General features: G+C 43.5%; 1 protein-coding gene across 1 annotated transcript; it reads left to right on the top strand.

Annotated features, from left to right (window-relative positions):
* Positions 1 to 7,747: 7,747 nt before the first annotated feature.
* On the top strand, positions 7,748 to 13,544 carry LOC307022867 (lens fiber membrane intrinsic protein-like; the record flags this gene model as incomplete). The annotated part of the gene is made up of 4 exons (XM_079655769.1): positions 7,748 to 7,922; positions 9,188 to 9,337; positions 9,422 to 9,556; positions 13,409 to 13,544. The coding sequence occupies 4 exons, from the start codon at positions 7,748 to 7,750 to the stop codon at positions 13,468 to 13,470; spliced, it is 522 nt and encodes a 173-aa protein (XP_079511895.1). The 3' UTR covers positions 13,471 to 13,544.
* Positions 13,545 to 22,546: the final 9,002 nt, after the last annotated feature.

Genomic DNA, 22,546 nt, shown 5'->3' with positions numbered 1-22,546 from the left:
TTAAAAATGCGCTTATCCAGAAAAAGCCTGGTTTGGACACTTTACGGACAGAAGAAACATTTCTATTAAAGAAAGAATTATACATTTCTGTCTTTTATGCCTTTAATAGCTACTAACTTGAATTTTTATTCTAATTAATTAATCAATATTTTTTTTATATTTTATTGTAATGTAAGTAAGTAAGTAAGTGTAAGTGACAATCATGTATTGCGTTACAATTATATGTAAAAATGAAAGAATACAAAAAAAAAAAGTCTAAATACGAGATTTGGCCTCAAATCATCTGAGGACTGGTACCCCCCTACGACATTTGGCACCCCCCCCCCCCAGACAGATAAGAAGTTAATTATCTATTTGTCACCTTTCTTGAAAAATCCCCTTTGACTGGTCTTAACATCATACAAACAGGGCACATTAAACATTAAACACACACACACACACACACACACACACACACACACACACACACACACACACACACACACACACACACACACACACACACACACACACACACACACACACACACATACGTAAAATTGGTTGCTGTAAAAAACTATTGACAATAACTGTGTTAACAGGTTTACTTTTTATGGACACTACAAAACGTACTGACATTGGCTTAATTATGTAAAATTTAAGAAAGAATGATATTGACATTTAGATCAACAATACAAAGAATCCGTTTTTATTATAATAAGTGGCAATCTGAATATACAACCTGTACAGCAAACAACACTCTCCTTGATTCGTAATAGGCAACAGTGTAGATCAAAGTACTTTGCCTTTATCATTTACTTTTATTAAAATAAAAATGAATTGAAATGATTAAAATCGTATAGGATCCACCACTCAGGAATCTGAAGTTTATTATTGCAATAAGCATTCTGTAATAACTATTTAACTGGTTGAATATCCAATTGCAGCGTCACGTCTGAAAGATAAAGGTTATCATCACATCATAACATCATCAATGGCTCTATGCATGGGCGTAATTTCCACTGGGGACAGGGGGGACATGTCCCCCCGACTTTTCAAAATCCAGTTTGTGTCCCCCCCACTTTTCAAATGTGTTTATTTTTATTTTTTTAACGCAAGTAAAAGTGGTCATGGCATCTGTGTGTGTGTGTGGCAGGAGCGCATTTTGTGTGAGAGAGAGAGACAGAGAGAGACAGAGAGAGTTACGGGGGTTGTTGTTAGCATCTGGTGCTAGCTCGGAGCTAACGGAGATTAGAAGCTGTTTCAACAATAAGGAGAGGGAGAGTCCTCTCCTGTCGGACTGAGAGGCTGAGGTAACATCAGCTCAGGGAGGTAAAGGACTCGCTGAGTGATTATATTGTAAACTTTAGTCTAAGTTATCTCAGTGGGTCTCAAACGGTTTGGTCAAACAAATATGTCCATCTATTTAATATAGTTGTTCAAAATAAGTAAAAAAATTATTCCAATGTCAGTAAAGAATTAAAAACACAGTTTGAAAGGGGAGTGATTAGTCAAATATGCATAAATAAAAAGAAAGAATGCAGACTAGGTAAGATAAAGATAGGAGAGAGGAGTATATCAATGATGTGTTATTGGTTGTGAGAATATTTTAATGGTTTTTGGAGTATTGAAATATATACAGGTCTGTTTCATATGAGTGTTGAGAGCTGTATCCATATATCTCTTAATTTGTGCACCAGATTGATGTATTTAACTTCAATTTAAAGAAAAAAATGTTACCGGGGGTGCATGCCCCCAGCCCCCCCTATAGGATGTGAGGTCATCACAAATAAAACAGGTTCATGGATAGATAAGTTTGCACACTCATTATATACACTACACATTTTTCTTGGATTAGTTAACACCATAGTCCCTAATATATATGTGTAGAAAGACAGGAAATGGAATTAAATCGAGAACAATGTTTCATTGCGGAGGACACCCTGTTTTGTGTCCCCCCCACTTCTCAAACCAAAGTTACACCCTTGGCTCTATGGCAAGTATTTGTGTTGACTTGTGTCTGCATCTGTTGAGTGTGTCCTAAAAATGGAGTTGTTTCACATTTAAATGTCAGCCTTCTCGCTAGTTTTGATCAACCAATTAAATGTACCCATGGTAACCGATGTTAGTGGCTTTTATGTTATTTACATAGAGGACCCTGTAGTTTGTTTCTCTTTAGTAATGAGTACATCTTAAAGTCCCTGAAGGATCACCACTAGAGATCCAACCTGCAACTGGCCAGAGTCTTGGTGGAGCCTGAAGCTGGTTCTGTAAGACATACTGTAATAGCTATAGCTAGAACTAGGAAGTAATAAAGTTATTCAGGCTGTTCGTTGGAAGGATTTATCTGTTGCTCTTGGCTTGGGCCAGCAGCAGTTCATTATGGACAGTCTGGAATTGTATACTATTATATTCTTTCACTGACCACTTACTCTTCAGGTCTCCCTTGAAAGAGAGATATATGATCTCAATGGGACCAATCTGGTTAAATAAAGGTTTGAAATTAAATGAAATTACTTCTTTTTTAGCCATATCTCCGGTTTTCAGTGACCCATGTCACTAAAAACCTTTGGGCCACCCTTTTCTTCAGTACCTTCTCTTTCTTATACATTTTTTTCTCACACTGAATCATTCCCCCATGCATACACCCTCTCAGCCAGCTGTCTCCTGTTCTTCAACAACTGTTCAACCTGAGCCTGTACCTCGAGACCGGTGCTATGGAAGACGTCCTGTGTGGTTCCTGTCCCTAAAAAGACAAATCCTTCTGGGCTCAATGACTATCGGCCAGTAGCTCTCACATCTCATGTAATGAAGGTGCTGGAGATACTGGTCTTGGCCCATCGTAGACCGCAGGTGAGATAATTTCTAGACCCTCTGCAATTTGCCTACCAGCCTCAACTGGGGGTGGAAGATGCTATCATTTACCTGCTGCAGCATGCTCACTCATACCTGGATGGATCGGGTTGCACTGTGAGAATCACCTTTTTTTTATTTCTTTTGCGCATTCAACACGATCCAGCCATGGCTACTGAGTGACAAGCTGCAGGCTATGAGGGTAAACTTGTCCACCATCTCCTGAATTGCCAACTACCTCACGGACAGACCACAGTACGTCCGGCTGGGCAGTGTGCTGTCTGATGTGGTGGTTGCAGGAGCCCAACAGGGGACTGTACTGTCTCCTTTCCTGTTCACCTTATATACCTCAGACTTTCAATACAACTCTGAGTCTTGCCATCTGCAGACATTTTCGGATAACTCTCTTTATAAGGGATGGACGGGAGGAGGAGTTCAGAGCGCTGGTGGGTGATTTTGTGGAGTGGACTGGAAGAAATCATCTGCTTCTGAATGTGGCCAAGACCAGGGAGATGGTCATTGATTTCAGGAGGAAGAGGACGTCTCCACAGCCCCTGTACATTCTGGGAGAGGATGTGGCTGTTGTGTAGGACTACAAATACCTGGGAGTGAACTTAGACAACGGTCTGAACTGGAGGATCAACACTGACGCTGTTTACAAGAAGGGGATGAGCAGACTCTATTTCCTGAGGAAGCTGAGATCCTTCAACGTGTGCAGCAAGAAGCTGGAGATCTTCTAACAGTCTGTTGTGGCCAGTGCCCTCTTCTTTGCTGCGGTCTGCTGGGGGGGCAGAGCCGGTGACACCAGCAGAATCAATAAACTGATCAGGAAAGCTGGGTCTATCATCGTCATCAAGCTGGACACTTTTGAAGCTGTGTTGGAGAGGAGGACACTGAACAGGCTGTTGTCCATAATGGATAACCCCACCCATCCTCTCCACCTGCAGCTGGACGGACAGCGGAGCTCCTTGTCCAACAGACTGCTGCAGTTCCGCACAAGGACCGATACAGGAAAACATTCCTGCCGACTGCAATAACACTGTACAACAAATCACCTCTGGCTGGCAGAGAACTCTCTGCTCCATAGTTTTTCTCTTCACTGTACATTTATATATTCAGTCTAATATTTAATATTCCATCTGTCACATGTAAATATAATACCTTGCTTTATATCTTGTTATTGTTAATTTGTCAATTCATCATGTATATTTTCTACTTTCTGGTTTATTTCTTGTCTTTTAATTTATTGTACAATGCCATGTCTTTGTGTGCTGCTGCAACACAAAATGTTTCTCTTACACCCAAACAAAAGCAGACAAACAGAAATTCTGAGAATCTGTCATAATCCCTGACCTCAGTTGTTATAGAATTATACTTGTCAGGACCTCGACACAAACTGATGAACCCAAATGCACGACCCAGAGACAAAGCCTTGAATATATAAAAAAAAGTATATTTATTTTCTCAGTTCAGGTAATCCCTCTTAACAGAGTAGGTAGTGGAAATAACAAAAGGCACTCACAAGGAGGAAAAAAACTAACGTAACAAAAAGACGACTTAACCCTTCTCTTGCGTTAGGTCATAACCCCTTCCCATGCTATTTTCGGTCAAAATTGACCGGTGTGTTTTGCACAGTGATATCTCTGGAACCCCTTATCCAATTTTGATGGTTGACATCTCATTTGAACAGTCAAAGCAAGTAGAATCAAGGGATGACAGACAGAAAGACACCAGGGGTGAATGTCATTATTTTTGGCAGTAAGTTCAAAGATAGTGCTTATTTTACATTGTATATTATAAAAATGCTTGCCCTGTAGGCTGTGTTTACTGGAGATGGAAATGCTTTAGTTAGTGTTGTAGCTGAGATTCTTCCTGCTCCAATGATTTACAGTATGGGATGTATTGATTTGATACAAGCAAGCCAGTGTTTCATGTCATGGTCCGGACCCACCGGTGGGCCCATCAAGTTCAGCATTCGTGTGTGTGTGTGTGTGTGTGTGTGTGTGTGTGTGTGTGTGTGTGTGTGTGTGTGTGTGTGTGTGTGTGTGTGTGTGTGTGTGTTCACGTGTGTTCACGCATATAGTTGGCAATGCAAAATTGTGGAATGTCACCTCAGGCTCCTGTCCCTCAGGGGCTTCCATCTCAGGGCCCTCTCCCTCAGGTGCCTCTTCCTGGTCTGTTGTAGGCTCATAGTCTGGATCGCTGTTGTCTTCCATTTCTGAGACATCTTCCTCTATCTCCTCTTCATCTGGTTCAAAAAATGTGTCCAGAGCCCCTCGTACAGAAAATCGCCTATTCGGTCGCCTGCTCATTGTGTCAATGAGTCAAATGTGAGCAAGGCACAAATATAACAGCTTGAGAGACAGTGGGGAGGCGCATTGAGCACGAGAAAGTGAGAGGTTTGTGTTTCTCGAGGGCCACAGAGTTTGCACCTGTGAGAAGGTATGATACATTGTATCATACAGCGCGAGAAAGGGAGAGGTTCCCGTAATGTGTGTGTGTGTGTGTGTGTGTGTGTGTGTGTGTGTGTGTATATATATATATAGATGTTTTCCATCTGCAGGATGAACATAATACACTCATACCGATTCATTTTCTATGGCGGTCAATTCTGACCGAAAACATCAAGGGTGTTTCACTGTTGAATAAATCACTAAAAATGCAATGCAAGTGGTGATCATCAAGTGTATATGTTCAGAGGCCTAGTGTGGAGGATAAGGATTGTATTGAGGCAATTGGAGGAAAAACACAATATTTATGATTAAAACAAAAGTCATTTGGTCAGTTTTGAACCGAAACGCAAGAGAAGGGTTAATAAAAACTTAAAGGTGGGGTAGGTAATGTTGGAGAAACCAGATCGAGTGCGCTAGAACTTGAAAATACACAGCCGGAAAAAATCTGCCACTTCCTTACAGAGCCCCTCCTCCAACACACACGAACGCATAGATGCACGAACGTGCACATGACCAATGAGGGCACGAGATAAGTTTGTGCAATGTGCACAGATGGAAGGCTGAGAGGCAGGTAGGCCATCCAGTTATTTTAGCCGGGCCGGCTAAAATGATTGGTCGTGTCAAAAGCACTTAAGATATTCATTGCTATCGGGATGTTAAGAGCATTCCATGGAATATAACAAAAAGTGTATCTCGAGCCGGTTTCTCAAACTTACCTACCCCACCTTTAAGCCAACAAAATAAACGAAATAACAAAACCTGACAGGAGTGAAAAAGCAATCCTTTCTGAGCTGAGGCTTGGCACGACCATTCGGGGAAACGAACAAGGCAAACTGACACAGGACAGGGGAGAGACAGGACTATTTCAACATGAGGTGAGTGGGAACAGGTGGAAACAATCAGGGGCGGGGCAGACACTGATAATGGCGGGAAAAACACACAGGGTGAGGAAAAAAACAGGGCCTGAAATGAAAGACAAGAGGTAAATACAAAATAAAACAGGAAACACAGTTGATGAGACACAACAATACTTTGATTGAAAAATATTGAAATACGGTATTGTCTTGAATCTTTGGAGAATAATAAAGTGTGTGTGTAGAGAGAAATATACACTTAAAAAGCACATGTATTATTTGTGTTTCTGCGAGTCACATTTGTTGCTAAATATTAAGATGTATAGTCATTTATTCCGTCTACTCCACAGATCTCATAATTTAATACAAATAAATAGATCCGATATTACAGGTAGAAAAACACTGTCTGTATCGAGCGCTGCCTCGATATGTGTCCCGCCACACCGCCACAGTGACAGCACTGAAAGAGAAGTGTGTGTTTCAGCATGTTGCATTGACACAGACAGTAGTGCATACCTATGCATATCCCCCGTTCTAGAGCACACCATTTATAAACAAAAAAAAAAAGAAACATGGGTCACCACCCCTTTTCCGAGGCCCCACAAACCGAACACAGACACACACTCAAATGTACAAGTGCATCCCACACAGCTAGGGTGATTGCTGCAAAGGATTTTGCTTTAATCGACAGAAAAACCAGGGGACAACTTTTTGGTTGTAGTATTTTCTGTGACTCCCCCTCTTTCCCCAAAAGTGAGCAGCATCTCTCTCTCTCTTTTCCCCTCCACCCGCTTCTATCTTTACCTGGTGGGCAGTAGAGAGGGTGTATTTCCAGAAACAAGGTAAGGGATCAAATATCAGGGTGCTTTTTGTGTGTGCATCCCAGCAATACATTTTGATTGGACAGAGGCCGGCAGAATCAGATAAAACCTCATTACAGCCGAACAAACACTGAGGATTGGGAAGGGGAACAACAAACTGCAACATCAAAGCTATTCCTCTAATCAGTTCAACTAGTAGTGATGGTTCCACTAAAGCAGAGGTACATATGGTTGAGTAAAAGTTTGGTACAATAGTTATAAGGTATTTTCGGGCAACTATAAGTGTGCTTGTGGATTTCTCATTTATGAAGTAATATTTTCAATTTGGATGTTTGCTTCATATTTCTGTGGTTGTCCTAATGGGTATGGATATATGATTGGCTGGCATCAAGTGTGCTATCCAGGCAGAGCTTCAAAGGCATGATCAAGTTCAATCTGATTTCACATCCCTTTTTTTTTGTTGGATCATTTGTTTCGTTTTTGGATAATTTGTATGAAGATGCTGAGTGCCAATGCATTTTTTACCATGATGTCAGGAACATATTTTAATTCAAAGTGTGCTTTTTGAGCATTGTATAATCAGCCTTTGGGGTGGCAGGTCTTGTATGTTGACAAACAAATTATCCTTGTCTTCAGTGCAAAATCTCATAATTAGATTTGAAACATTGAAACGATGTGGGTGAACATTTGTGTGCAGTACATGATTTTTATACAATATCCTTAACTTCCATAATTTTCCTTCCTATGTTACAGTTGCTCTGCAGCGGGGCCGTTAGCTCAGCTCAAGATGTACAGCTTTATGGGAGGGGGCCTTTTCTGTGCCATAGTTGGTAATATCCTGTTGGTGGTCTCCACTGCAACGGACTACTGGATGCAGTACCGTCTCTCTGGAAACTATGCCCATCAGGGTCTGTGGAGGTACTGCATCTCCAACAAGTGCTACATGCAGACAGACAGCATAGGTAAGGACACGCAGGGTGTCAAACCCTGGTAAGATAACTATCAGGAATTTGTGTTGGGTTGCTCTGTTTCCACGCAGGTTTTGATATGGGTGTGTCTGGATAGTGATCTCTGAGCCTAAACCCCTTGCGAATCATTTTAATTTAAGTTCCTGTATGCACCAGATTAGGCTTGTTATATGCTTATACGTGTTTATTTTGTTGTGTAAGAAACACACTTCTGATTTCCATATACATGTTGAGTATGAAAAGAACAAGATTATTTCTCAGAATAATTAAAGCCAAACGGTTGAATAGCTTTATTAAGTTGCCCAATGATGAAGTGGTTAGAGCATGCCTGAGCTAAAAACCAAAATCATAATGGGAAGAATTTAAAGTTCCTTTCACAGAACAATACATGGAGGTAATTAAGCTAAGATTAAAGTGAAAAGAAAAGAAAAAAACAACTCAATAATTGTAGTTCTATTCAGAGGAAGTGAAAATGCGTGTCAGTAATTAAGGAAGAGACTGAGATTTTTCTGAAGGGGGTTTGAAAGAGACAGGTGCTAAATGTCATTGATGAAATGTAACAAATTAAATGTACTTAAGTATAGTAATGATTATTTTGACCTTGTTTTGCTTTACTAAAGTATTTCCATTTTATACTACATATAATTCTACTCCACTCGGCTAATTTGAACATGTAATGTATATAATTATATCCTTATAAGACGTAAAGCGGTACTGTACCGATATATTAAAAAGTATCTAAAATTAGCTCATTTTTGACAAACTTAAAAAATAATATGACTATGTAGTTGTTATTGATCAAAGCGGGATAAAATACTATTCTATGATACAAAAAATACTGTGAAAAGAGTCATTCTGCATATTGAGTACCTTAACTTTAGATACTTGAAGTAGAGTATGCTGATAATGCTTCTGTACTTATACTTAAGTAGCATAATCAATTCATGACTTTTACTTGTAATGGGGTATTTTAAGACCATCGTATTTTACTTTTACCTAAGTAAAGGGTCTGAGTACTTCTTCGAACTCTGCTTTAATGCAACGTTACAGACAGAGGGTAAATACAGTTCTTTCCAGACAGACAATATTTCGATAATAATCTTTGTTTTTTTTCACATTAAAGCATATAAACACTTTCTAGTAGATGACCAAATTGAATGTATGAACCTAAATAAAAGCATGTCTCCTTAAAAGGTATTTACATGTTTGTAAAGCTATTTATAATGATGCTCTGCTGATTTCTACCTGTTTCTTTCCAGCTTACTGGAATGCGACCCGGGCCTTCATGATCCTTTCAGGGATGTCGTGCTTTGCCGGCATCATAGCTGGCATCATGTCTTTTGCTCACTTTTCCTCTTTTGAAAGGTTCAACCGCTCCTTTGCTGCAGGAATCATGTTTTTCGTCTCCAGTGAGTCTGGTTTCTTCTAAATGAACACACAAACCATAAATGAAACATCAATCCTTACTGAAATGTACATCCCTCTCCCCACAGCTTTCTTTGTTCTGCTTGGTATGGCCATTTACACTGGAGTGACAATCAACTTCCTCGGGAGACGCTTTGGGGATTGGCGCTTCTCCTGGTCCTACATCCTGGGCTGGGTGGCCATGCTCATGAACTTCTTTGCAGGTGAGAAAGGACAAGGCTTTGTCCAGAGATAAAGGCCAGTATTGAAGAAAATGACCTTTTTGTAATGTATATTGACACTATATTTAGTCTGATTGACATAGTATGAGTCAAATCTCAAAATATATTTGTACATAGTTCTAATGAGATTTCAAGCAGAAAAATCATCAGTGTAATCACACAAAAACTGACCTACATTGACTCAAATGTATTCAGAACCAGATTCATTTATTAGACCTACTGAATGTGAGGTTTTGATCATAAATACTCTAAAATGTAAATCACTGTCACACTCCTAGGCTCATGTCACGTTGGTAGTTTTATATGTTTAGGTTATATCACGTTCTATGTCTAGGTTTGGGTGTTTTGCTGTTTTCCCTGTCATGTTTTCCTCCTGTTTATTGTCTGGTCCTTTTCCCTGGGTTTTTTCTCCTGTCGTTAGTTTCCCTGGTTTGTCTAATTGTCTGATTATGTTCACCTGTGGCCCCTGTGTTTCCTCCTCCCTCCTCACCTGTGTCTTGTTGTGTGATTAGTCTTTTGTGTATTTAAGTTCTGGGTTTTCTGTCCATCTTTGTCGGTTTGTCTTTTGCCTTGACTAGTTCTGCGGTGAGTGTTCTGTTTTGTCTTTGCTTATATCATAGCCTTGAAATAAAGGAGTTTTTTCAGTTTATATCTGCATTTGGGTCCTGCTTCCTTCACAATCCGTAACAGAACGAACCGACCAAAAAATGGACCCAGCGGATTTTCGTGAGTTTGAGATGGATCTGTTTGATCTAGACTTTTCTCTACAATGTTCTCATGCCAAGTGGAAAGGAACTTCTTCCAGAAAGGACAAAGAGGCTATTCTCGAGAGAGCACGAATGGAAGTGGCCGAAATGCCTTGGTTGTGGAGTTCGTTGCCGGAGTGGTTACAGGTTACAAGTTGTCCTGAGGACTGGTCCGATGCTTCTAACCCTTTTCTTGGATCCGACTACGGTCCTGTTGGAGGTCCACGGAGTTTCCAAAGAGCCTCTAGGAGACGCAGGGCCAGGATTCCAGCCCGTGCTCCAACAGCCATGATCCCGGTGTGGGATTCCCGGCCTGCTAGCCCCAGGCATGATAGCTCCCTGTCTCCCAATTCCCAACCTGGCACCATACACCTCGGTGGGATCCGTCTGAAGTCAACCCATGCTTCTGCCCCAGTTCCTGCTCCTGTTCAGGAGTCGTATGATGGAACTCGTCTGGCTTATGGAGGTCCACGGAGTATTCAGGCGGCTGCGAAGAGAAGGAGTCGCAAGGCCAGGCTAGCAGCCCGAGCCCCAGCAGCCATGGTCCCTGCTCCAGAACCGGCCCACAAGGCCATGTATCCGTGCACCAGTACCGGCCCACGCATCCATGCTTCCATACTCCATTACCTGGCTTACACAGCCAGGGTCCAGGCTTCCGCTCCGCGCCCAGCGGCCATGGTTCCGGGCCCAGTGCCGGCCCCAGCAGCCATGGCCCCTGCTCCAGAACCGGACCTTACAGCCATGTTTCCGGCTCCAGAACCGGACCTTACAGCCATGGTCCCGGCTCCAGTGCCGGCCCCAGCAGTCATGTTTCCGGCTCCAGAACCGGACCTTACAGCCATGGTTCTGGCTTCAGTACCGGCCCCAATACCCATGGTTCCGACTCCAGTTTTGGCTCCATGACTGGCTTACCGGCCAACGCCAGCTCCCCGAGTCCTGTTGGCGTACCGACCAACGCCAGCTCTCCGAGTCCTGTCAGCATACCGGCCGACTCCAGCTCATCGCCTCCAGATGGCTGTTCAGCCGACGCCAGCTCCCCAAGTCCTGTTGACATCCCGGCCGACTCCAGCACTTCGTCTCCTGTCGGCGTACCGGCCGACGCCAGCTCCCCGAGTCCTGTCGGCGTACCGGCCGACGCCAGCTCCCCGAGTCCTGTCGGCGTACCGGCCGACTCCAGCACCTCGTCTCCTGTTGGCTCTCCAGCCGACTCCAGCCCCTCGTGTTCTGTTGGCGAACCAACCGTCACAAGTCACCTCTCGAGTTCCCTCTCAAGTCACCTCTCGAGTTTCTTATCGAGTCACCTCTCGAGTCTCCTCTCGAGTTCCCTCTCAAGTCCCCTCTCGAGTCCCCTCTCAAATCTCTTCTCAAGTCCCCTCTCGAGTCACCTCTCGAGTTCCCATTCAAGACACTTCTCAAGTCACCTCTCAAGTTCCCTCTCGAGTCACATCTCGAGTTCTCTCTCGAGTCACCTCTCGAGTTCCCTCTTGAGTCTCATCTCGAGTACCCTCTCGAGTCCCCTCTCGATTCCCCTCTCGAGTCTCTTCTCGAGTTCCCTCTCGAGTCACTTCTCGATTCTCCTCTCGAGTTCCCTATCGAGTTTCCTCTCAAGTCTCCGGGTCCTGCCAACCCTATGTCCTGTGCCGTTGGAGGCCCCTCCGACTACTCTCCTGCCGGGGGTCCTGCCAGCCCTATGTCCTGTGCCACTGGAGGTCCCGCCGACTACTCTCCTGCCGGGGGTCCTGCCAGCCCTATTTCCTGTGCCACTGGATGGCCCGCCGACTGATCTTCTACCGGGGATCCTGCCAGCCCTATGTCCCATGCCGTTGGGGGACCCGCCGACTGCTCTTCTGCCGGGGGTCCTGCCAGCCCTATGTCCTGTGCCGTTGGGGGACCTGCCGACTGCTCTTCTGCCGGGGGTCCTGCCAGCCCTATGTCCTGTGCCGTTGGGGGACCCGCCGACTGCTCTTCTGCCGGGGGTCCTGCCAGCCCTATGTCCTGTGCCGTTGGGGGACCCGCCGACTGCTCTTCTGCCGGGGGTCCTGCCAGCCCTATGTCCTGTGCCGTTGGAGACCCCGCCGACTACTCTTCTGCCGGGGGTCCTGCCGGCCCTGTGTCCTGTCCCGTTGGGGGTCCCGCCGACTACTCTTCTACCAGGGGGCCTGCCAATCCCATGTCCTGTTTCGTTGGAGGCCTCGACATCACCTGTATCGCCGGGGGTCCTGCCAAATCCTTGTCCTCTTCCGTGGAGAATCTTGCCACGACCTGTTCCACCGGCTCCGGTTCCTGTACGGTCAACACCGGCTCCTTCCCGATCCGAGAGCTGTGGTCTTCGCCCTTCCTCGAACTCTGCCTTGCCCCCGGGCCGTCCGCCCGAGTTCCCCTTTTTGAACTCTGCCTTGCCCCCGGGCCGTCCGCCCGAGTTCCCCTTTTTGAACTCTGCCTTGCCCCCGGGCCGTCCGCCCGAGACCCCTTTTTGAACTCTGCCTTGCCCCCGGGCCGTCCGCCCGAGAACCCATCCATGGTCTCTGCCTTGCCCCCGGGCCGTCCGCCCGAGACCCGTCCTCCGGACCCCCTCCATCCACCCTGCTGGACTTTGTTGTTTGAGACGTCTGTGATCCGTCCCTTGAGGGGGGGGTTCTGTCACACTCCTAGGCTCATGTCACGTTGGTAGTTTTGTATGTTTAGGTTATGTCACGTTCTATGTCTAGGTTTGGGTGTTTTGCCGTTTTCCCTGTCATGTTTTCCTCCTGTTTATTGTCTGGTCCTTTTCCCTGTGTTTTTTTCTCCTGTCGTTAGTTTTCCTGGTGTGTCTGATTATGTTCACCTGTGGCCCCTGTGTTTCCTCCTCCCTCCTCACCTGTGTCTTGTTGTGTGATTAGTCTTTTGTGTATTTAAGTTCTGGGTTTTCTGTCTGTCTTTGTCGGTTCGTCTTTTGCCTTGACTAGTTCTGCGCTGAGTGTTCTGTTTTGTCTTTGCTTATATCATAGCCTTGAAATAAAGGAGTTTTTTCAGTTTATATCTGCATTTGGGTCCTGCTTCCTTCACAATCCGTAATAATCACTTAAGACATTGCTCTTGTCTGTTGCAGGTATTTTCTACATATGTGCCTACAGGATGTCTGAGTGCAGGAGAGGGAACGGCCCTCGATAGAGGGCGACAGACAGTTTGTTAAAATGAGGACAATGCCACTTTGAGTCGAGGACTGACACCGCGCAGTGTTGACTGATCTACTGAAGAGATGACGTCTGATGCTGGAGGCCTTTCATGGTCTGCTTGATATGTTTTCTAAAGTTATATTCTTGTAATATGGATTTGTTTAGAAGTAGTCTGGAGGAACATAACATAATGTGTCAAATCATGATTGTAAATGAACAATGGTATTATTTAACTTCTCCTTTTTCTTAAATCTTTCTGTCATTTGGCAAATTCAATAAAGCTGATCCTCAAATATTGGTGAGATTTTTGTTGATGAACTGAAAGGCCACCAGAAGATGGCAGCACTGAACCACTCCACTTAAAGTAGCAGAGCACTTTGATTCAATGAGGGAATTGGGCCTTGCATTGCAGGTTGAATCAGGATTAAATATCAGATAAAAGTGCAGACTGTTGAGAAACATTGATCCTTTTATCTACAGTCATAACCTTCTCTTTATACTGGAGAAAATTCAGACAACTGAAGGAATGTTTCCCCTTGGTGAGTGCTTAATATGTGGGGAAGTAGACTATGTGGAAATATTAGTCTACACACAGTGGCGGCCGGCCCATAGGGACGCTAGGGGCGCCGCCCCCCCCTCTTCCCACATTGAAACAAATAAAAATATATTTAAAAAATATTATTTTATTTTTTATTTTTAATAAACAAGGTAAATATTATATAATTGGTATCAGTAAAATGTATAATCTACAATAAAATTTCGTTACGATGTCTAAAGTTACTGATAAGTCACATGTTTCCTGCCTGTATGGAAGCAAACAAGAGACAGAAGTATTTGAATTTGATCAGACACCGAATTTATAGCATTGAAAATAATGACTTAGAAAATTTGCTCCGAATCTACCTGTGAAATAAAAATGTAACAATTCTACGTAAAAAATGTGAATAGTCAAATTCAGATCCCAAAACTTCAAGTGTTGACTTCAAATTTGAATGCACAATTTCGGTGTTAAAAAATTCTACGTAAAAAATGTCGGTGTTTAAAATTCGATGTCCAAAAACATAGATCAGGGATGGGCAAATGGCGGCCCGCATGCCCCCACCTCGTCTTTTTGCGGCCCTCAGATTATTCTTTAAACAACGTAATTTTTTTAAAATGTACTTGTAGTACTGATACCGTCCACTAGAATCCTAGTTACGTCGCGAGCTGCGTACATGATTTAAAATACCGTTAAATAATCTGTGACGCATTTGTGTGTATTGTGTTTGTTTCCTGGGGAAACCCTCACAAGAAACACCAGCTGTTGTTATGCCTGCTGTGACATTAAGTTGCCTCTTGTAATTATGCCTTTACAAGCTTAAAAGTTGTTTTTATCATCTGAATTTGGCGAAACAAGTTTAATATTCTTAAAACAGAGACTTTGTTTATTTGAAAGCAGATGAAAACAAACTGTCAGGGACCCTGCCGTGTTATCTATGATTACTACGCTTTTCATTCATAATTTCAGCGGGAGGGAGTGGGAGTGGTGCTGAGGAACAGCAGAGTGCGGGCTGACAGGTGTCTGTGTTGACATTCCCCTTATTGTGGAATAAGGGGAATGCAGAGACTGGCTACAAGTGTTTTAGGTTCAAGTTAGACAACTAATGTCTGGGTTAGTGTTTATGACTTCATGTGTATGTAATCTTAATGGTTAATCTCAATACACACACATTTTCCGTGCTTTCCAATAGTTTAAGATAGTTTTATTCCACTATTTAATAACCTGTTCAATACAAACATGCCACTTGTAAAAATGAAATAACATTTCTGTGAACTGATATTTGTTTAGTGAGCTTATTAGAGGATGTTCCCATTTTTGGGGATGTTCCATTTAATTGTAAAATGTCAATGAAGATGTCAGACTTAGTATATTTGTTAATAATTACATATAACACATGGAATCTTTGTGTGTGTGAGTTCCAAGTGAATCTGCGGCCCCCTGGTGGCCAGTACATCAATGATGTGGCCCCACCACCATCAGAGTCGCCCATCCCTGTCATAGATATATATAAACACTAGATGACTCACCCGCGCTGCTGGCCAATGGAGACCGACGTTGCCACATGGCGGCCATCTTGCCACAGGCAGCTCGCTCATTCATAACATTATGTCTATGGTGCACTATTGAAATAACCATAGATTGCTCAATTTTCAACCAATTTTCAAACGGTTTGATTTGTTATAAACATCAAATATGTAGTTATGATACTGCATACTTATAATTATTAACTTGTTTTTTTCAATATGTCTCATTGTCTCCTGTATCATAGCCATGCTAATAAATGTGATATTCATGTAATTGTATTGTGCTCTCAGTATAACTGCGCCCCCTGCTGTCTACACAGCATATAGATATACTAGCAGTGATGAAGTGCACAGTAAGCATGTATAACGTGTGTGAGCCAGCACTGGTGAATGAAGCCTGTTAACGTCCAGCAAGTTGAGTCTTTCATGTAAAACATGGAAACATTACATTGGCGACGAGGAGTAAGCGAAAGGACACACGGAGGATAAACACGGACTTCGCTGAGTTTTCCGAAAAAGAAAAGGAAGAAAGACGGACAACTAGAGAGTGAGGCTGAGCTAACTACGCTAAGCTAAACGAAAACGTGGCAGTCGGCGCATCGCAGCAGCAATGGCCGTGAATACCGCTCTGTTTGACACAGAAACGGACCTTGGCTCTGTCTGACCTCGCTGGATGAAATGGATGAAAAGGTTTGAAAACTACACCATTGCTATGACTATAAATGGCGATGCTAGGCTAAAGGCATTAATGCTGCACTTAGTGGGAGAACGTGTGCATGATATCTACGACACACTAGCAGGAGAAGATTTCAATATGCAGACGCTAAGCAGAAGCTATCTACATACTTCTCACCCAAGAAAAACGTCCAATATCAAGTGTACATCTTCAGAAAAGCTAAGCAAGATCCAGGTGAACATTTGGACAGTTATATCACACAAGATGGGGATGTTAGCTAAGAACTGTGAGTTTACCAGCATGGATGCAGAGATTAAAATGCAAATCATACAAAGCTGTGCATCATCCAGACTGCTCAGAAAGGTACTGATACCTCATTCACACCAACGCAACTCCGGTTCAAGCTCCGTGCTAGAGCTTTTCAGGGTCAGAACCGGTTCTTCGGTTTAGCTCTGGCTCTTTTCACACCGCCCAGAGTCCGACTGGTGTTGCGTCATTGCGTCATCGTTTGCGTCATGACGTAACCGTTTGCGTGCCTGCTTCATAAAGCCAAAGCGCGCGGAAACCCCTCACAGCTCACACCGACAACAACAACAATGGCCGATTGTGCTCCAGCTTCCTCTGTACCTCTTCAGAAGACCAGATTCCCAGTAGGTAGCTGGTCTCTTCAGTGGACCACTGCTGCTTGTTAAGTTGCTCCATCGTTGTGTACAAACTGGATAAAACGCAGGCTTTTTGTTGTTGTTCAGGAGTTGATCCCGCCCCTGCCCCCGCCTCGACGTATGCGTGACGTATGTGGTGCTTTTGCTCTAGCCGGACCATTTTTTGGTGCTTGAAACAAACCGGATTCCGGAGCTAAGAGGCTGCTCCGCTGCGGTGTGAAAAGGAAAACCCGGTGCTTTTCAAGCTCCAGCTCCGAACCGGCCCTGAAACACCGTTGGTGTGAATGAGGTATGAGAGAACCAGATTTAAGCCTAGATGCACTTTTAGACCATGGGAGAACAATGGAGCTGTCCGAACTTCAAGCAAGTGGCATAGAAAAGGGCACAACTGCTATAGTCAACAGGCTGGATCAAAAGACCGCCGAGAAGCATCCAAGCAGCAGTAAATGGAAGGAGAAACGCTTTTCCAGCAACCGCTGCAGAAACTGTGGAGGTAAATATCCCCATGATGGTGAATGCCCTGCTAAAAGCAAACAATGTAGAGCCTGTGGTAAACTAAATCATTTTGCAAAGCAATGCTGCTCAAGATCTAAAGACAGTGACAAAAGACAGGCAGAAAGCAGAGCTAACACGCATGCTAAGAAGATTCATCATATAAGAGGGGTTGCACCAAATGAGAAAACAGAGCATAACTCATCCAGCAGTGACGATGCTTATGTCTTTACAGTTGAAGCTGACAATATTTCAGAGCTGCCACAGACTCATAACAAGCTAAATGAAAATAGCATGTTTGTTTTAATCGATTCAGGAGCTACAGCAAACTGTGTCAGTGAATCAAGCTTCAGAGACCTGGTGCCTCTTCCACAACTCAGCCCCACAACAACAAAGATTTATCCATTCCGCTCCAACGTCCCATTGCCTGTTCGGGATCATTCAGGTGCAATGTGGAGAAGGGACAGAAAAACACAATGTGCACATTCTTTGTGATTAAAGGAGATGGATTTAATATTCTAAGCTACCAGAAATCCAAAACACTGGGACTGATTAAAATTGTCACCGCAGTGTCATCCAGACCACAGCATCTCACAGTCGCAGATGAGCTGGTGGAAAGCAATCCCGAGCTGTTTAAGGGAATAGGCCAACTGAAAGACGTTCAGGTAAAGCTTCATATAAATCCTGACATCAAATCTACATGTCAACCACATCGACGAGTACCATTCCACATCCGCCAGAAGGTTGAGGATGAGCTTCACAAGCTAGAAGCAGAGGACATCATCGAGGGGGTGACTGGACCGACTCCATGGGTATCACCTATTGTTGCACCACCCAAGCCTAAAGACCCCGACAAAGTAAGAATTTGCGTTGACATGCATCACGCTAACATAGCCATAGAGAGGGAAAGACACATCACCCCCACAATGGATGACGTGATACATGAGTTAAACGGAGCAACTGTGTTCTCTAAACTTGACCTGAGAGCTGGATATCACCAGTTAGAGCTTCATCCAGACAGCAGATACATCACAACATTTTCCACTCACCTTGGACTAAGATGCTACAAAAGACTGAGTTTTGGCATATCCTCTGCTGCTTAGGTGTTCCAAAATGCCATATGCCAAACACTGCACGGTCTGAAAGGTGTGAAGAATTTCAGCGATGACATCTTTGTTCATGGTGCCACTCAAGCTGAGCATGAAAACCACCTCAGAGTCCTGTTCCAGAGACTGAAAGACAGTGGTCTCACACTTAATCGTGAGAAATGTGAATTCAACAAATCCAGGCTTGAGTTTTTCCGCTTCATCTTCTCAGCGCAAGGTGTTTCAGCTGATCCCAAAAAGGTTGTGGCAGTCCATCATGCCACAGATCCTGAAAATCAGAGTGAGGTCAGAAGTCTGCTGGGCATGGCCAATTATTGCTCCAGGTTCATCAAAGATTTCTCATCCATTTCCGAGCCGCTACGAAAGCTCACCAGAAAAATCACACCCTGGGTATGGGGCCCAGAACAGCAAGCTGCGCTAAAGACACTGAAAGACAGTCTAACCAGCGACACAGTCATGTCATACTTGTAGCCTGGCAGACAGACAGAACTTATACTGGATGCTAGCCCTGTGGGACTGGGTGCTATCCTCTGCCAGCATGATGAAAAAGGGTTGAGGCACATAATAGCATATGCCAATAGGTCTCTAAGTGATGTAGAGAGGAGATACTCCCAGACTGAAAAAGAAGGTCTGGCTATTGTGTGGAGCTGTGAACATTTCCACCTGTACATATATGGTCATCCTTTCAAACTAGTGACAGATCATAAAGCACTGGAAATCATATGGAACAATCCCATGTCAAAACCACCTGCGAGGATTGAAAGATGGGGACAATCCAGCTGACTACATGTCTCGACACCCTCTACCGTCAAAGACAAGTGACAGCACACGAGCAGCAAAAGTCGCAGAAGAGTATGTTAGCTTCATTGCAACTCATGGAACACCCAAAGCTATGACACTCACAGAAATCAAAGCAGAGACACTTAAAGACCCGATCCTTCAAGAGGTTATCTCTCATGTAACTCACAACACATGACACGCTGCCATATTAAAACAGTTTAGACGAGTAAGCAGCGAGCTGACAACGTCACATGCATCAGACATAGTACTACGGGGCACTAGAATAGTGATTCCCACAGCCCTACAAGATAGAGTCCTCCAGCTAGCTCATGAAGGACATCAGGGCATCGCTAAAACCAAAGCACTACTCAGAACAAAGTGTGGTTTCCTGATATTGATCAGAGAGCAGAAGCATCAGTACACAGCTGTTTTGCATGTCAGGCAAATACCCCAGCTGTACATACTGAGCCATTAAAAATGTCAAGTCTACCAGAAGCACCCTGGCACAGCATCAGCGCAGACTTTTATGGACCACTACCAACAGGTCATGATAGATGATTATACACGCTACCCAGTTGTTGAGAGTGTTAGATCAACTTCAGCTAACACAATCATTCCAGTCATGGACAAAGTTTTCTCTATATTTGGAATCCCCAGAGTGGTAAAAACTGATAATGGCCCCCCATTCAACAGCAGCCAATTCTCTCAGTTTGCAGACTACTTAGGATTTCATCATCGACGGATCACACCGCTTTGGCCTCAAGCTAACGCTACAGCTGAAAGATTCATGCGCACACTGGGCAAAGCAGTACGTGTGGCAGAAACACAGGGAATTCATTGGAAACAACATTTGAACATATTTCTACGTGAGTACAGATCTACACCTCACAGCACAACAGAGAGCTCACCTACTGAACTGTTATTCCAACGCAAAGTGTACACAAAGATCCCTTCATTCAATCACACTGCCAACAAGAGCTCAGACTCAGAAGTGAGAGCTAAGAACAAGAAGAAATCTCATGCAGACACTCATCGTCATGCTACACCTCAAACTTTCACTCCAGGTGACATTGTGCTTCATCGCCAGCCCAAGCATAACAAACTCACCACACCATACAACACTAAACCCTGTACTGTGATTAAAGTCAAATGCTCAATGGTTACAGCGGCAAGAGATGAACATCGCAGAGTCAGGAACTGTTCATTCTTCAAGAAGATCGCTGGAGAGCTAATTGACATCCCACCAGATCCAGTCAGTGATGACTCTACTGTCACAACAACACCCAGATATCCCACGAGACACGATAGGCGTCCTCCTGCCTATTTACAGGACTATACATAGTGTATGGACTGCTAAACATGTGAATGATACTCTGGGTATATACAAATGTGTATATTTCCAACTGTTGTTAACTTCAAGAGACTGTTGAGTCCTGGTTAAGACAAGAAGTAAGATTTATGTAGGAAACTGTTTTAATGCATTTTCAGTATGCATCATTTGGTGTGGAGGATGTGTTCAAAGCTAACATGTGAATACAAAAGTCTTAAAGATATTGTTACAGCAGAATTGCACTAGTTTCAGATAACTGTTATGTTAAATGCAATATAACAGCCAAATGTTTAAAGCTATTAAAAAGAAAAGGGCAATGTGATATTCATGTGAATGTATTGTGCTCTCAGTATAACTGCGCCCCCTGCTGTCTACACAGGATATAGATACATTAGCAGTGATGAAGTGCACAGTAAGCATGTATAAAGTGTGTGAGCCAGCACTGATGAATAAACCCTGTTAACGTCCAGCAAGTTGAGTCTTTCATGTACAACATGGAAACATTACATATACTATGTGGAAATATTAGTCTACACAACAGAGAACAATACATCAAAAGCTGTACAGTCCATTTTTCTGTCTCAGGATTCCCCCTGAAGGCATTTGATTTGCTTCCTGTTTCCTTATTTCTAACAAGGATTCCGCCAAACTACGTCTGTTCTTATACATTTTTCCTCTATGGTAACTAGCTTTGCTTGTGGCAGCCAGCATGATCTTCCACAACATGTTTGTTTTTCTCTCCAGGGTACACTAAAGTACAGTCCGCTCATGGAAAAGTGTTGTGTGTGCCTGCATGTGAGCACATACAGCACAACCTGGGGAGAGGATCCCCTTCCTGTACTGGGGAGGGGGCCAGGGTGGGGTCTCCAGCCTCTGATTGTTCCCCTGCCCCCGTCTTTAATAACGGCTTCCTCCTTTTTCTTGGTACTCGTCCATACTTCACCATCAGCTGGGAAGAGAGGAGCAGTAGCTGCCGGGGTAATGAATGCTTCGGCTACTTGGTGACGTAGAAACAATGAGAGAAATGTAAACAGTCACAGGACAGATCCCTTGATCCAAGTTTCCATACTTGGTCTCTGTGGCTGCTGCGGAGAGATAAGCTCTGTAATATTGTGAGCTTCTCTGCGGATTCTTTCATAACCCCGCTGTCAAGCTTTCACTCAGGCCAGGTCTTAATGGCCAGTGGGATTACTTGGCAACTTTTTGCGAGGCTATAATATGAGGTTTTATAGCACCAGATTTGTAGAAATTGAGGAAACAAGAATGGTGCTGATATTTCATTAATCTAAAGTTACTTAAAATAATGTCTTTATTTAACGCTCATGTAGTTTATATGAGTGCATTTTTTATTAGAAATATATTAAACAATATTAGTTTTTTTCAGGTCAAAGCCTTCATCAACTCAAATCACATTGCAAAATCATCTTCAAAAGCATTGGAAAGTATTTTAGGCCCTAACATTGTTATGATCTTTTTTGATCATAAGAAGGTAAGCAGGTTGCTCATAGACACTTTAACTTTCTGTATGTTTTACCTCAAGCAAAACAAAATACACTATTTGCATCACAATAGTGTAAAAGGGGGAAATATGAGATTATTTTTTTTAAGTATTGCCAAATTCCTCATTCTGCTTTACAGTTTAAAGCTATACTTTGTTGTGGTTGCATTTGAGAGGGACACTGCTAGATCTCTAGAATATATTTGTAAGACTGAAATTGAATATACAATTGCAACAACAGACATTTAATTCACATAATACAAACAGAAACTGGCCAGACCAAATATGTGCTTTCAGTTTAAGTTTAGTTTAACTTGACCAATGTATATAAATGTCATTCAAAAGTTCATAGTTGAGGTTTAAATGCAGGAATGCAAGGTGAAGGTCACCCTCCGAGGCGTCTGCTCATCCCTCTATTAGCCAAAGTGTCTCTTGAACTTCGGTGTGGGATGACACCTGGTAG

This window comes from Notothenia rossii (assembly GCF_949606895.1).
Source record: "Notothenia rossii genome assembly, chromosome: 10".
Taxonomy (NCBI): domain Eukaryota; kingdom Metazoa; phylum Chordata; class Actinopteri; order Perciformes; family Nototheniidae; genus Notothenia; species Notothenia rossii.
Note: the sequence above shows the minus strand (reverse complement) of the source record. Positions and strands in the feature narration are given on the sequence as shown.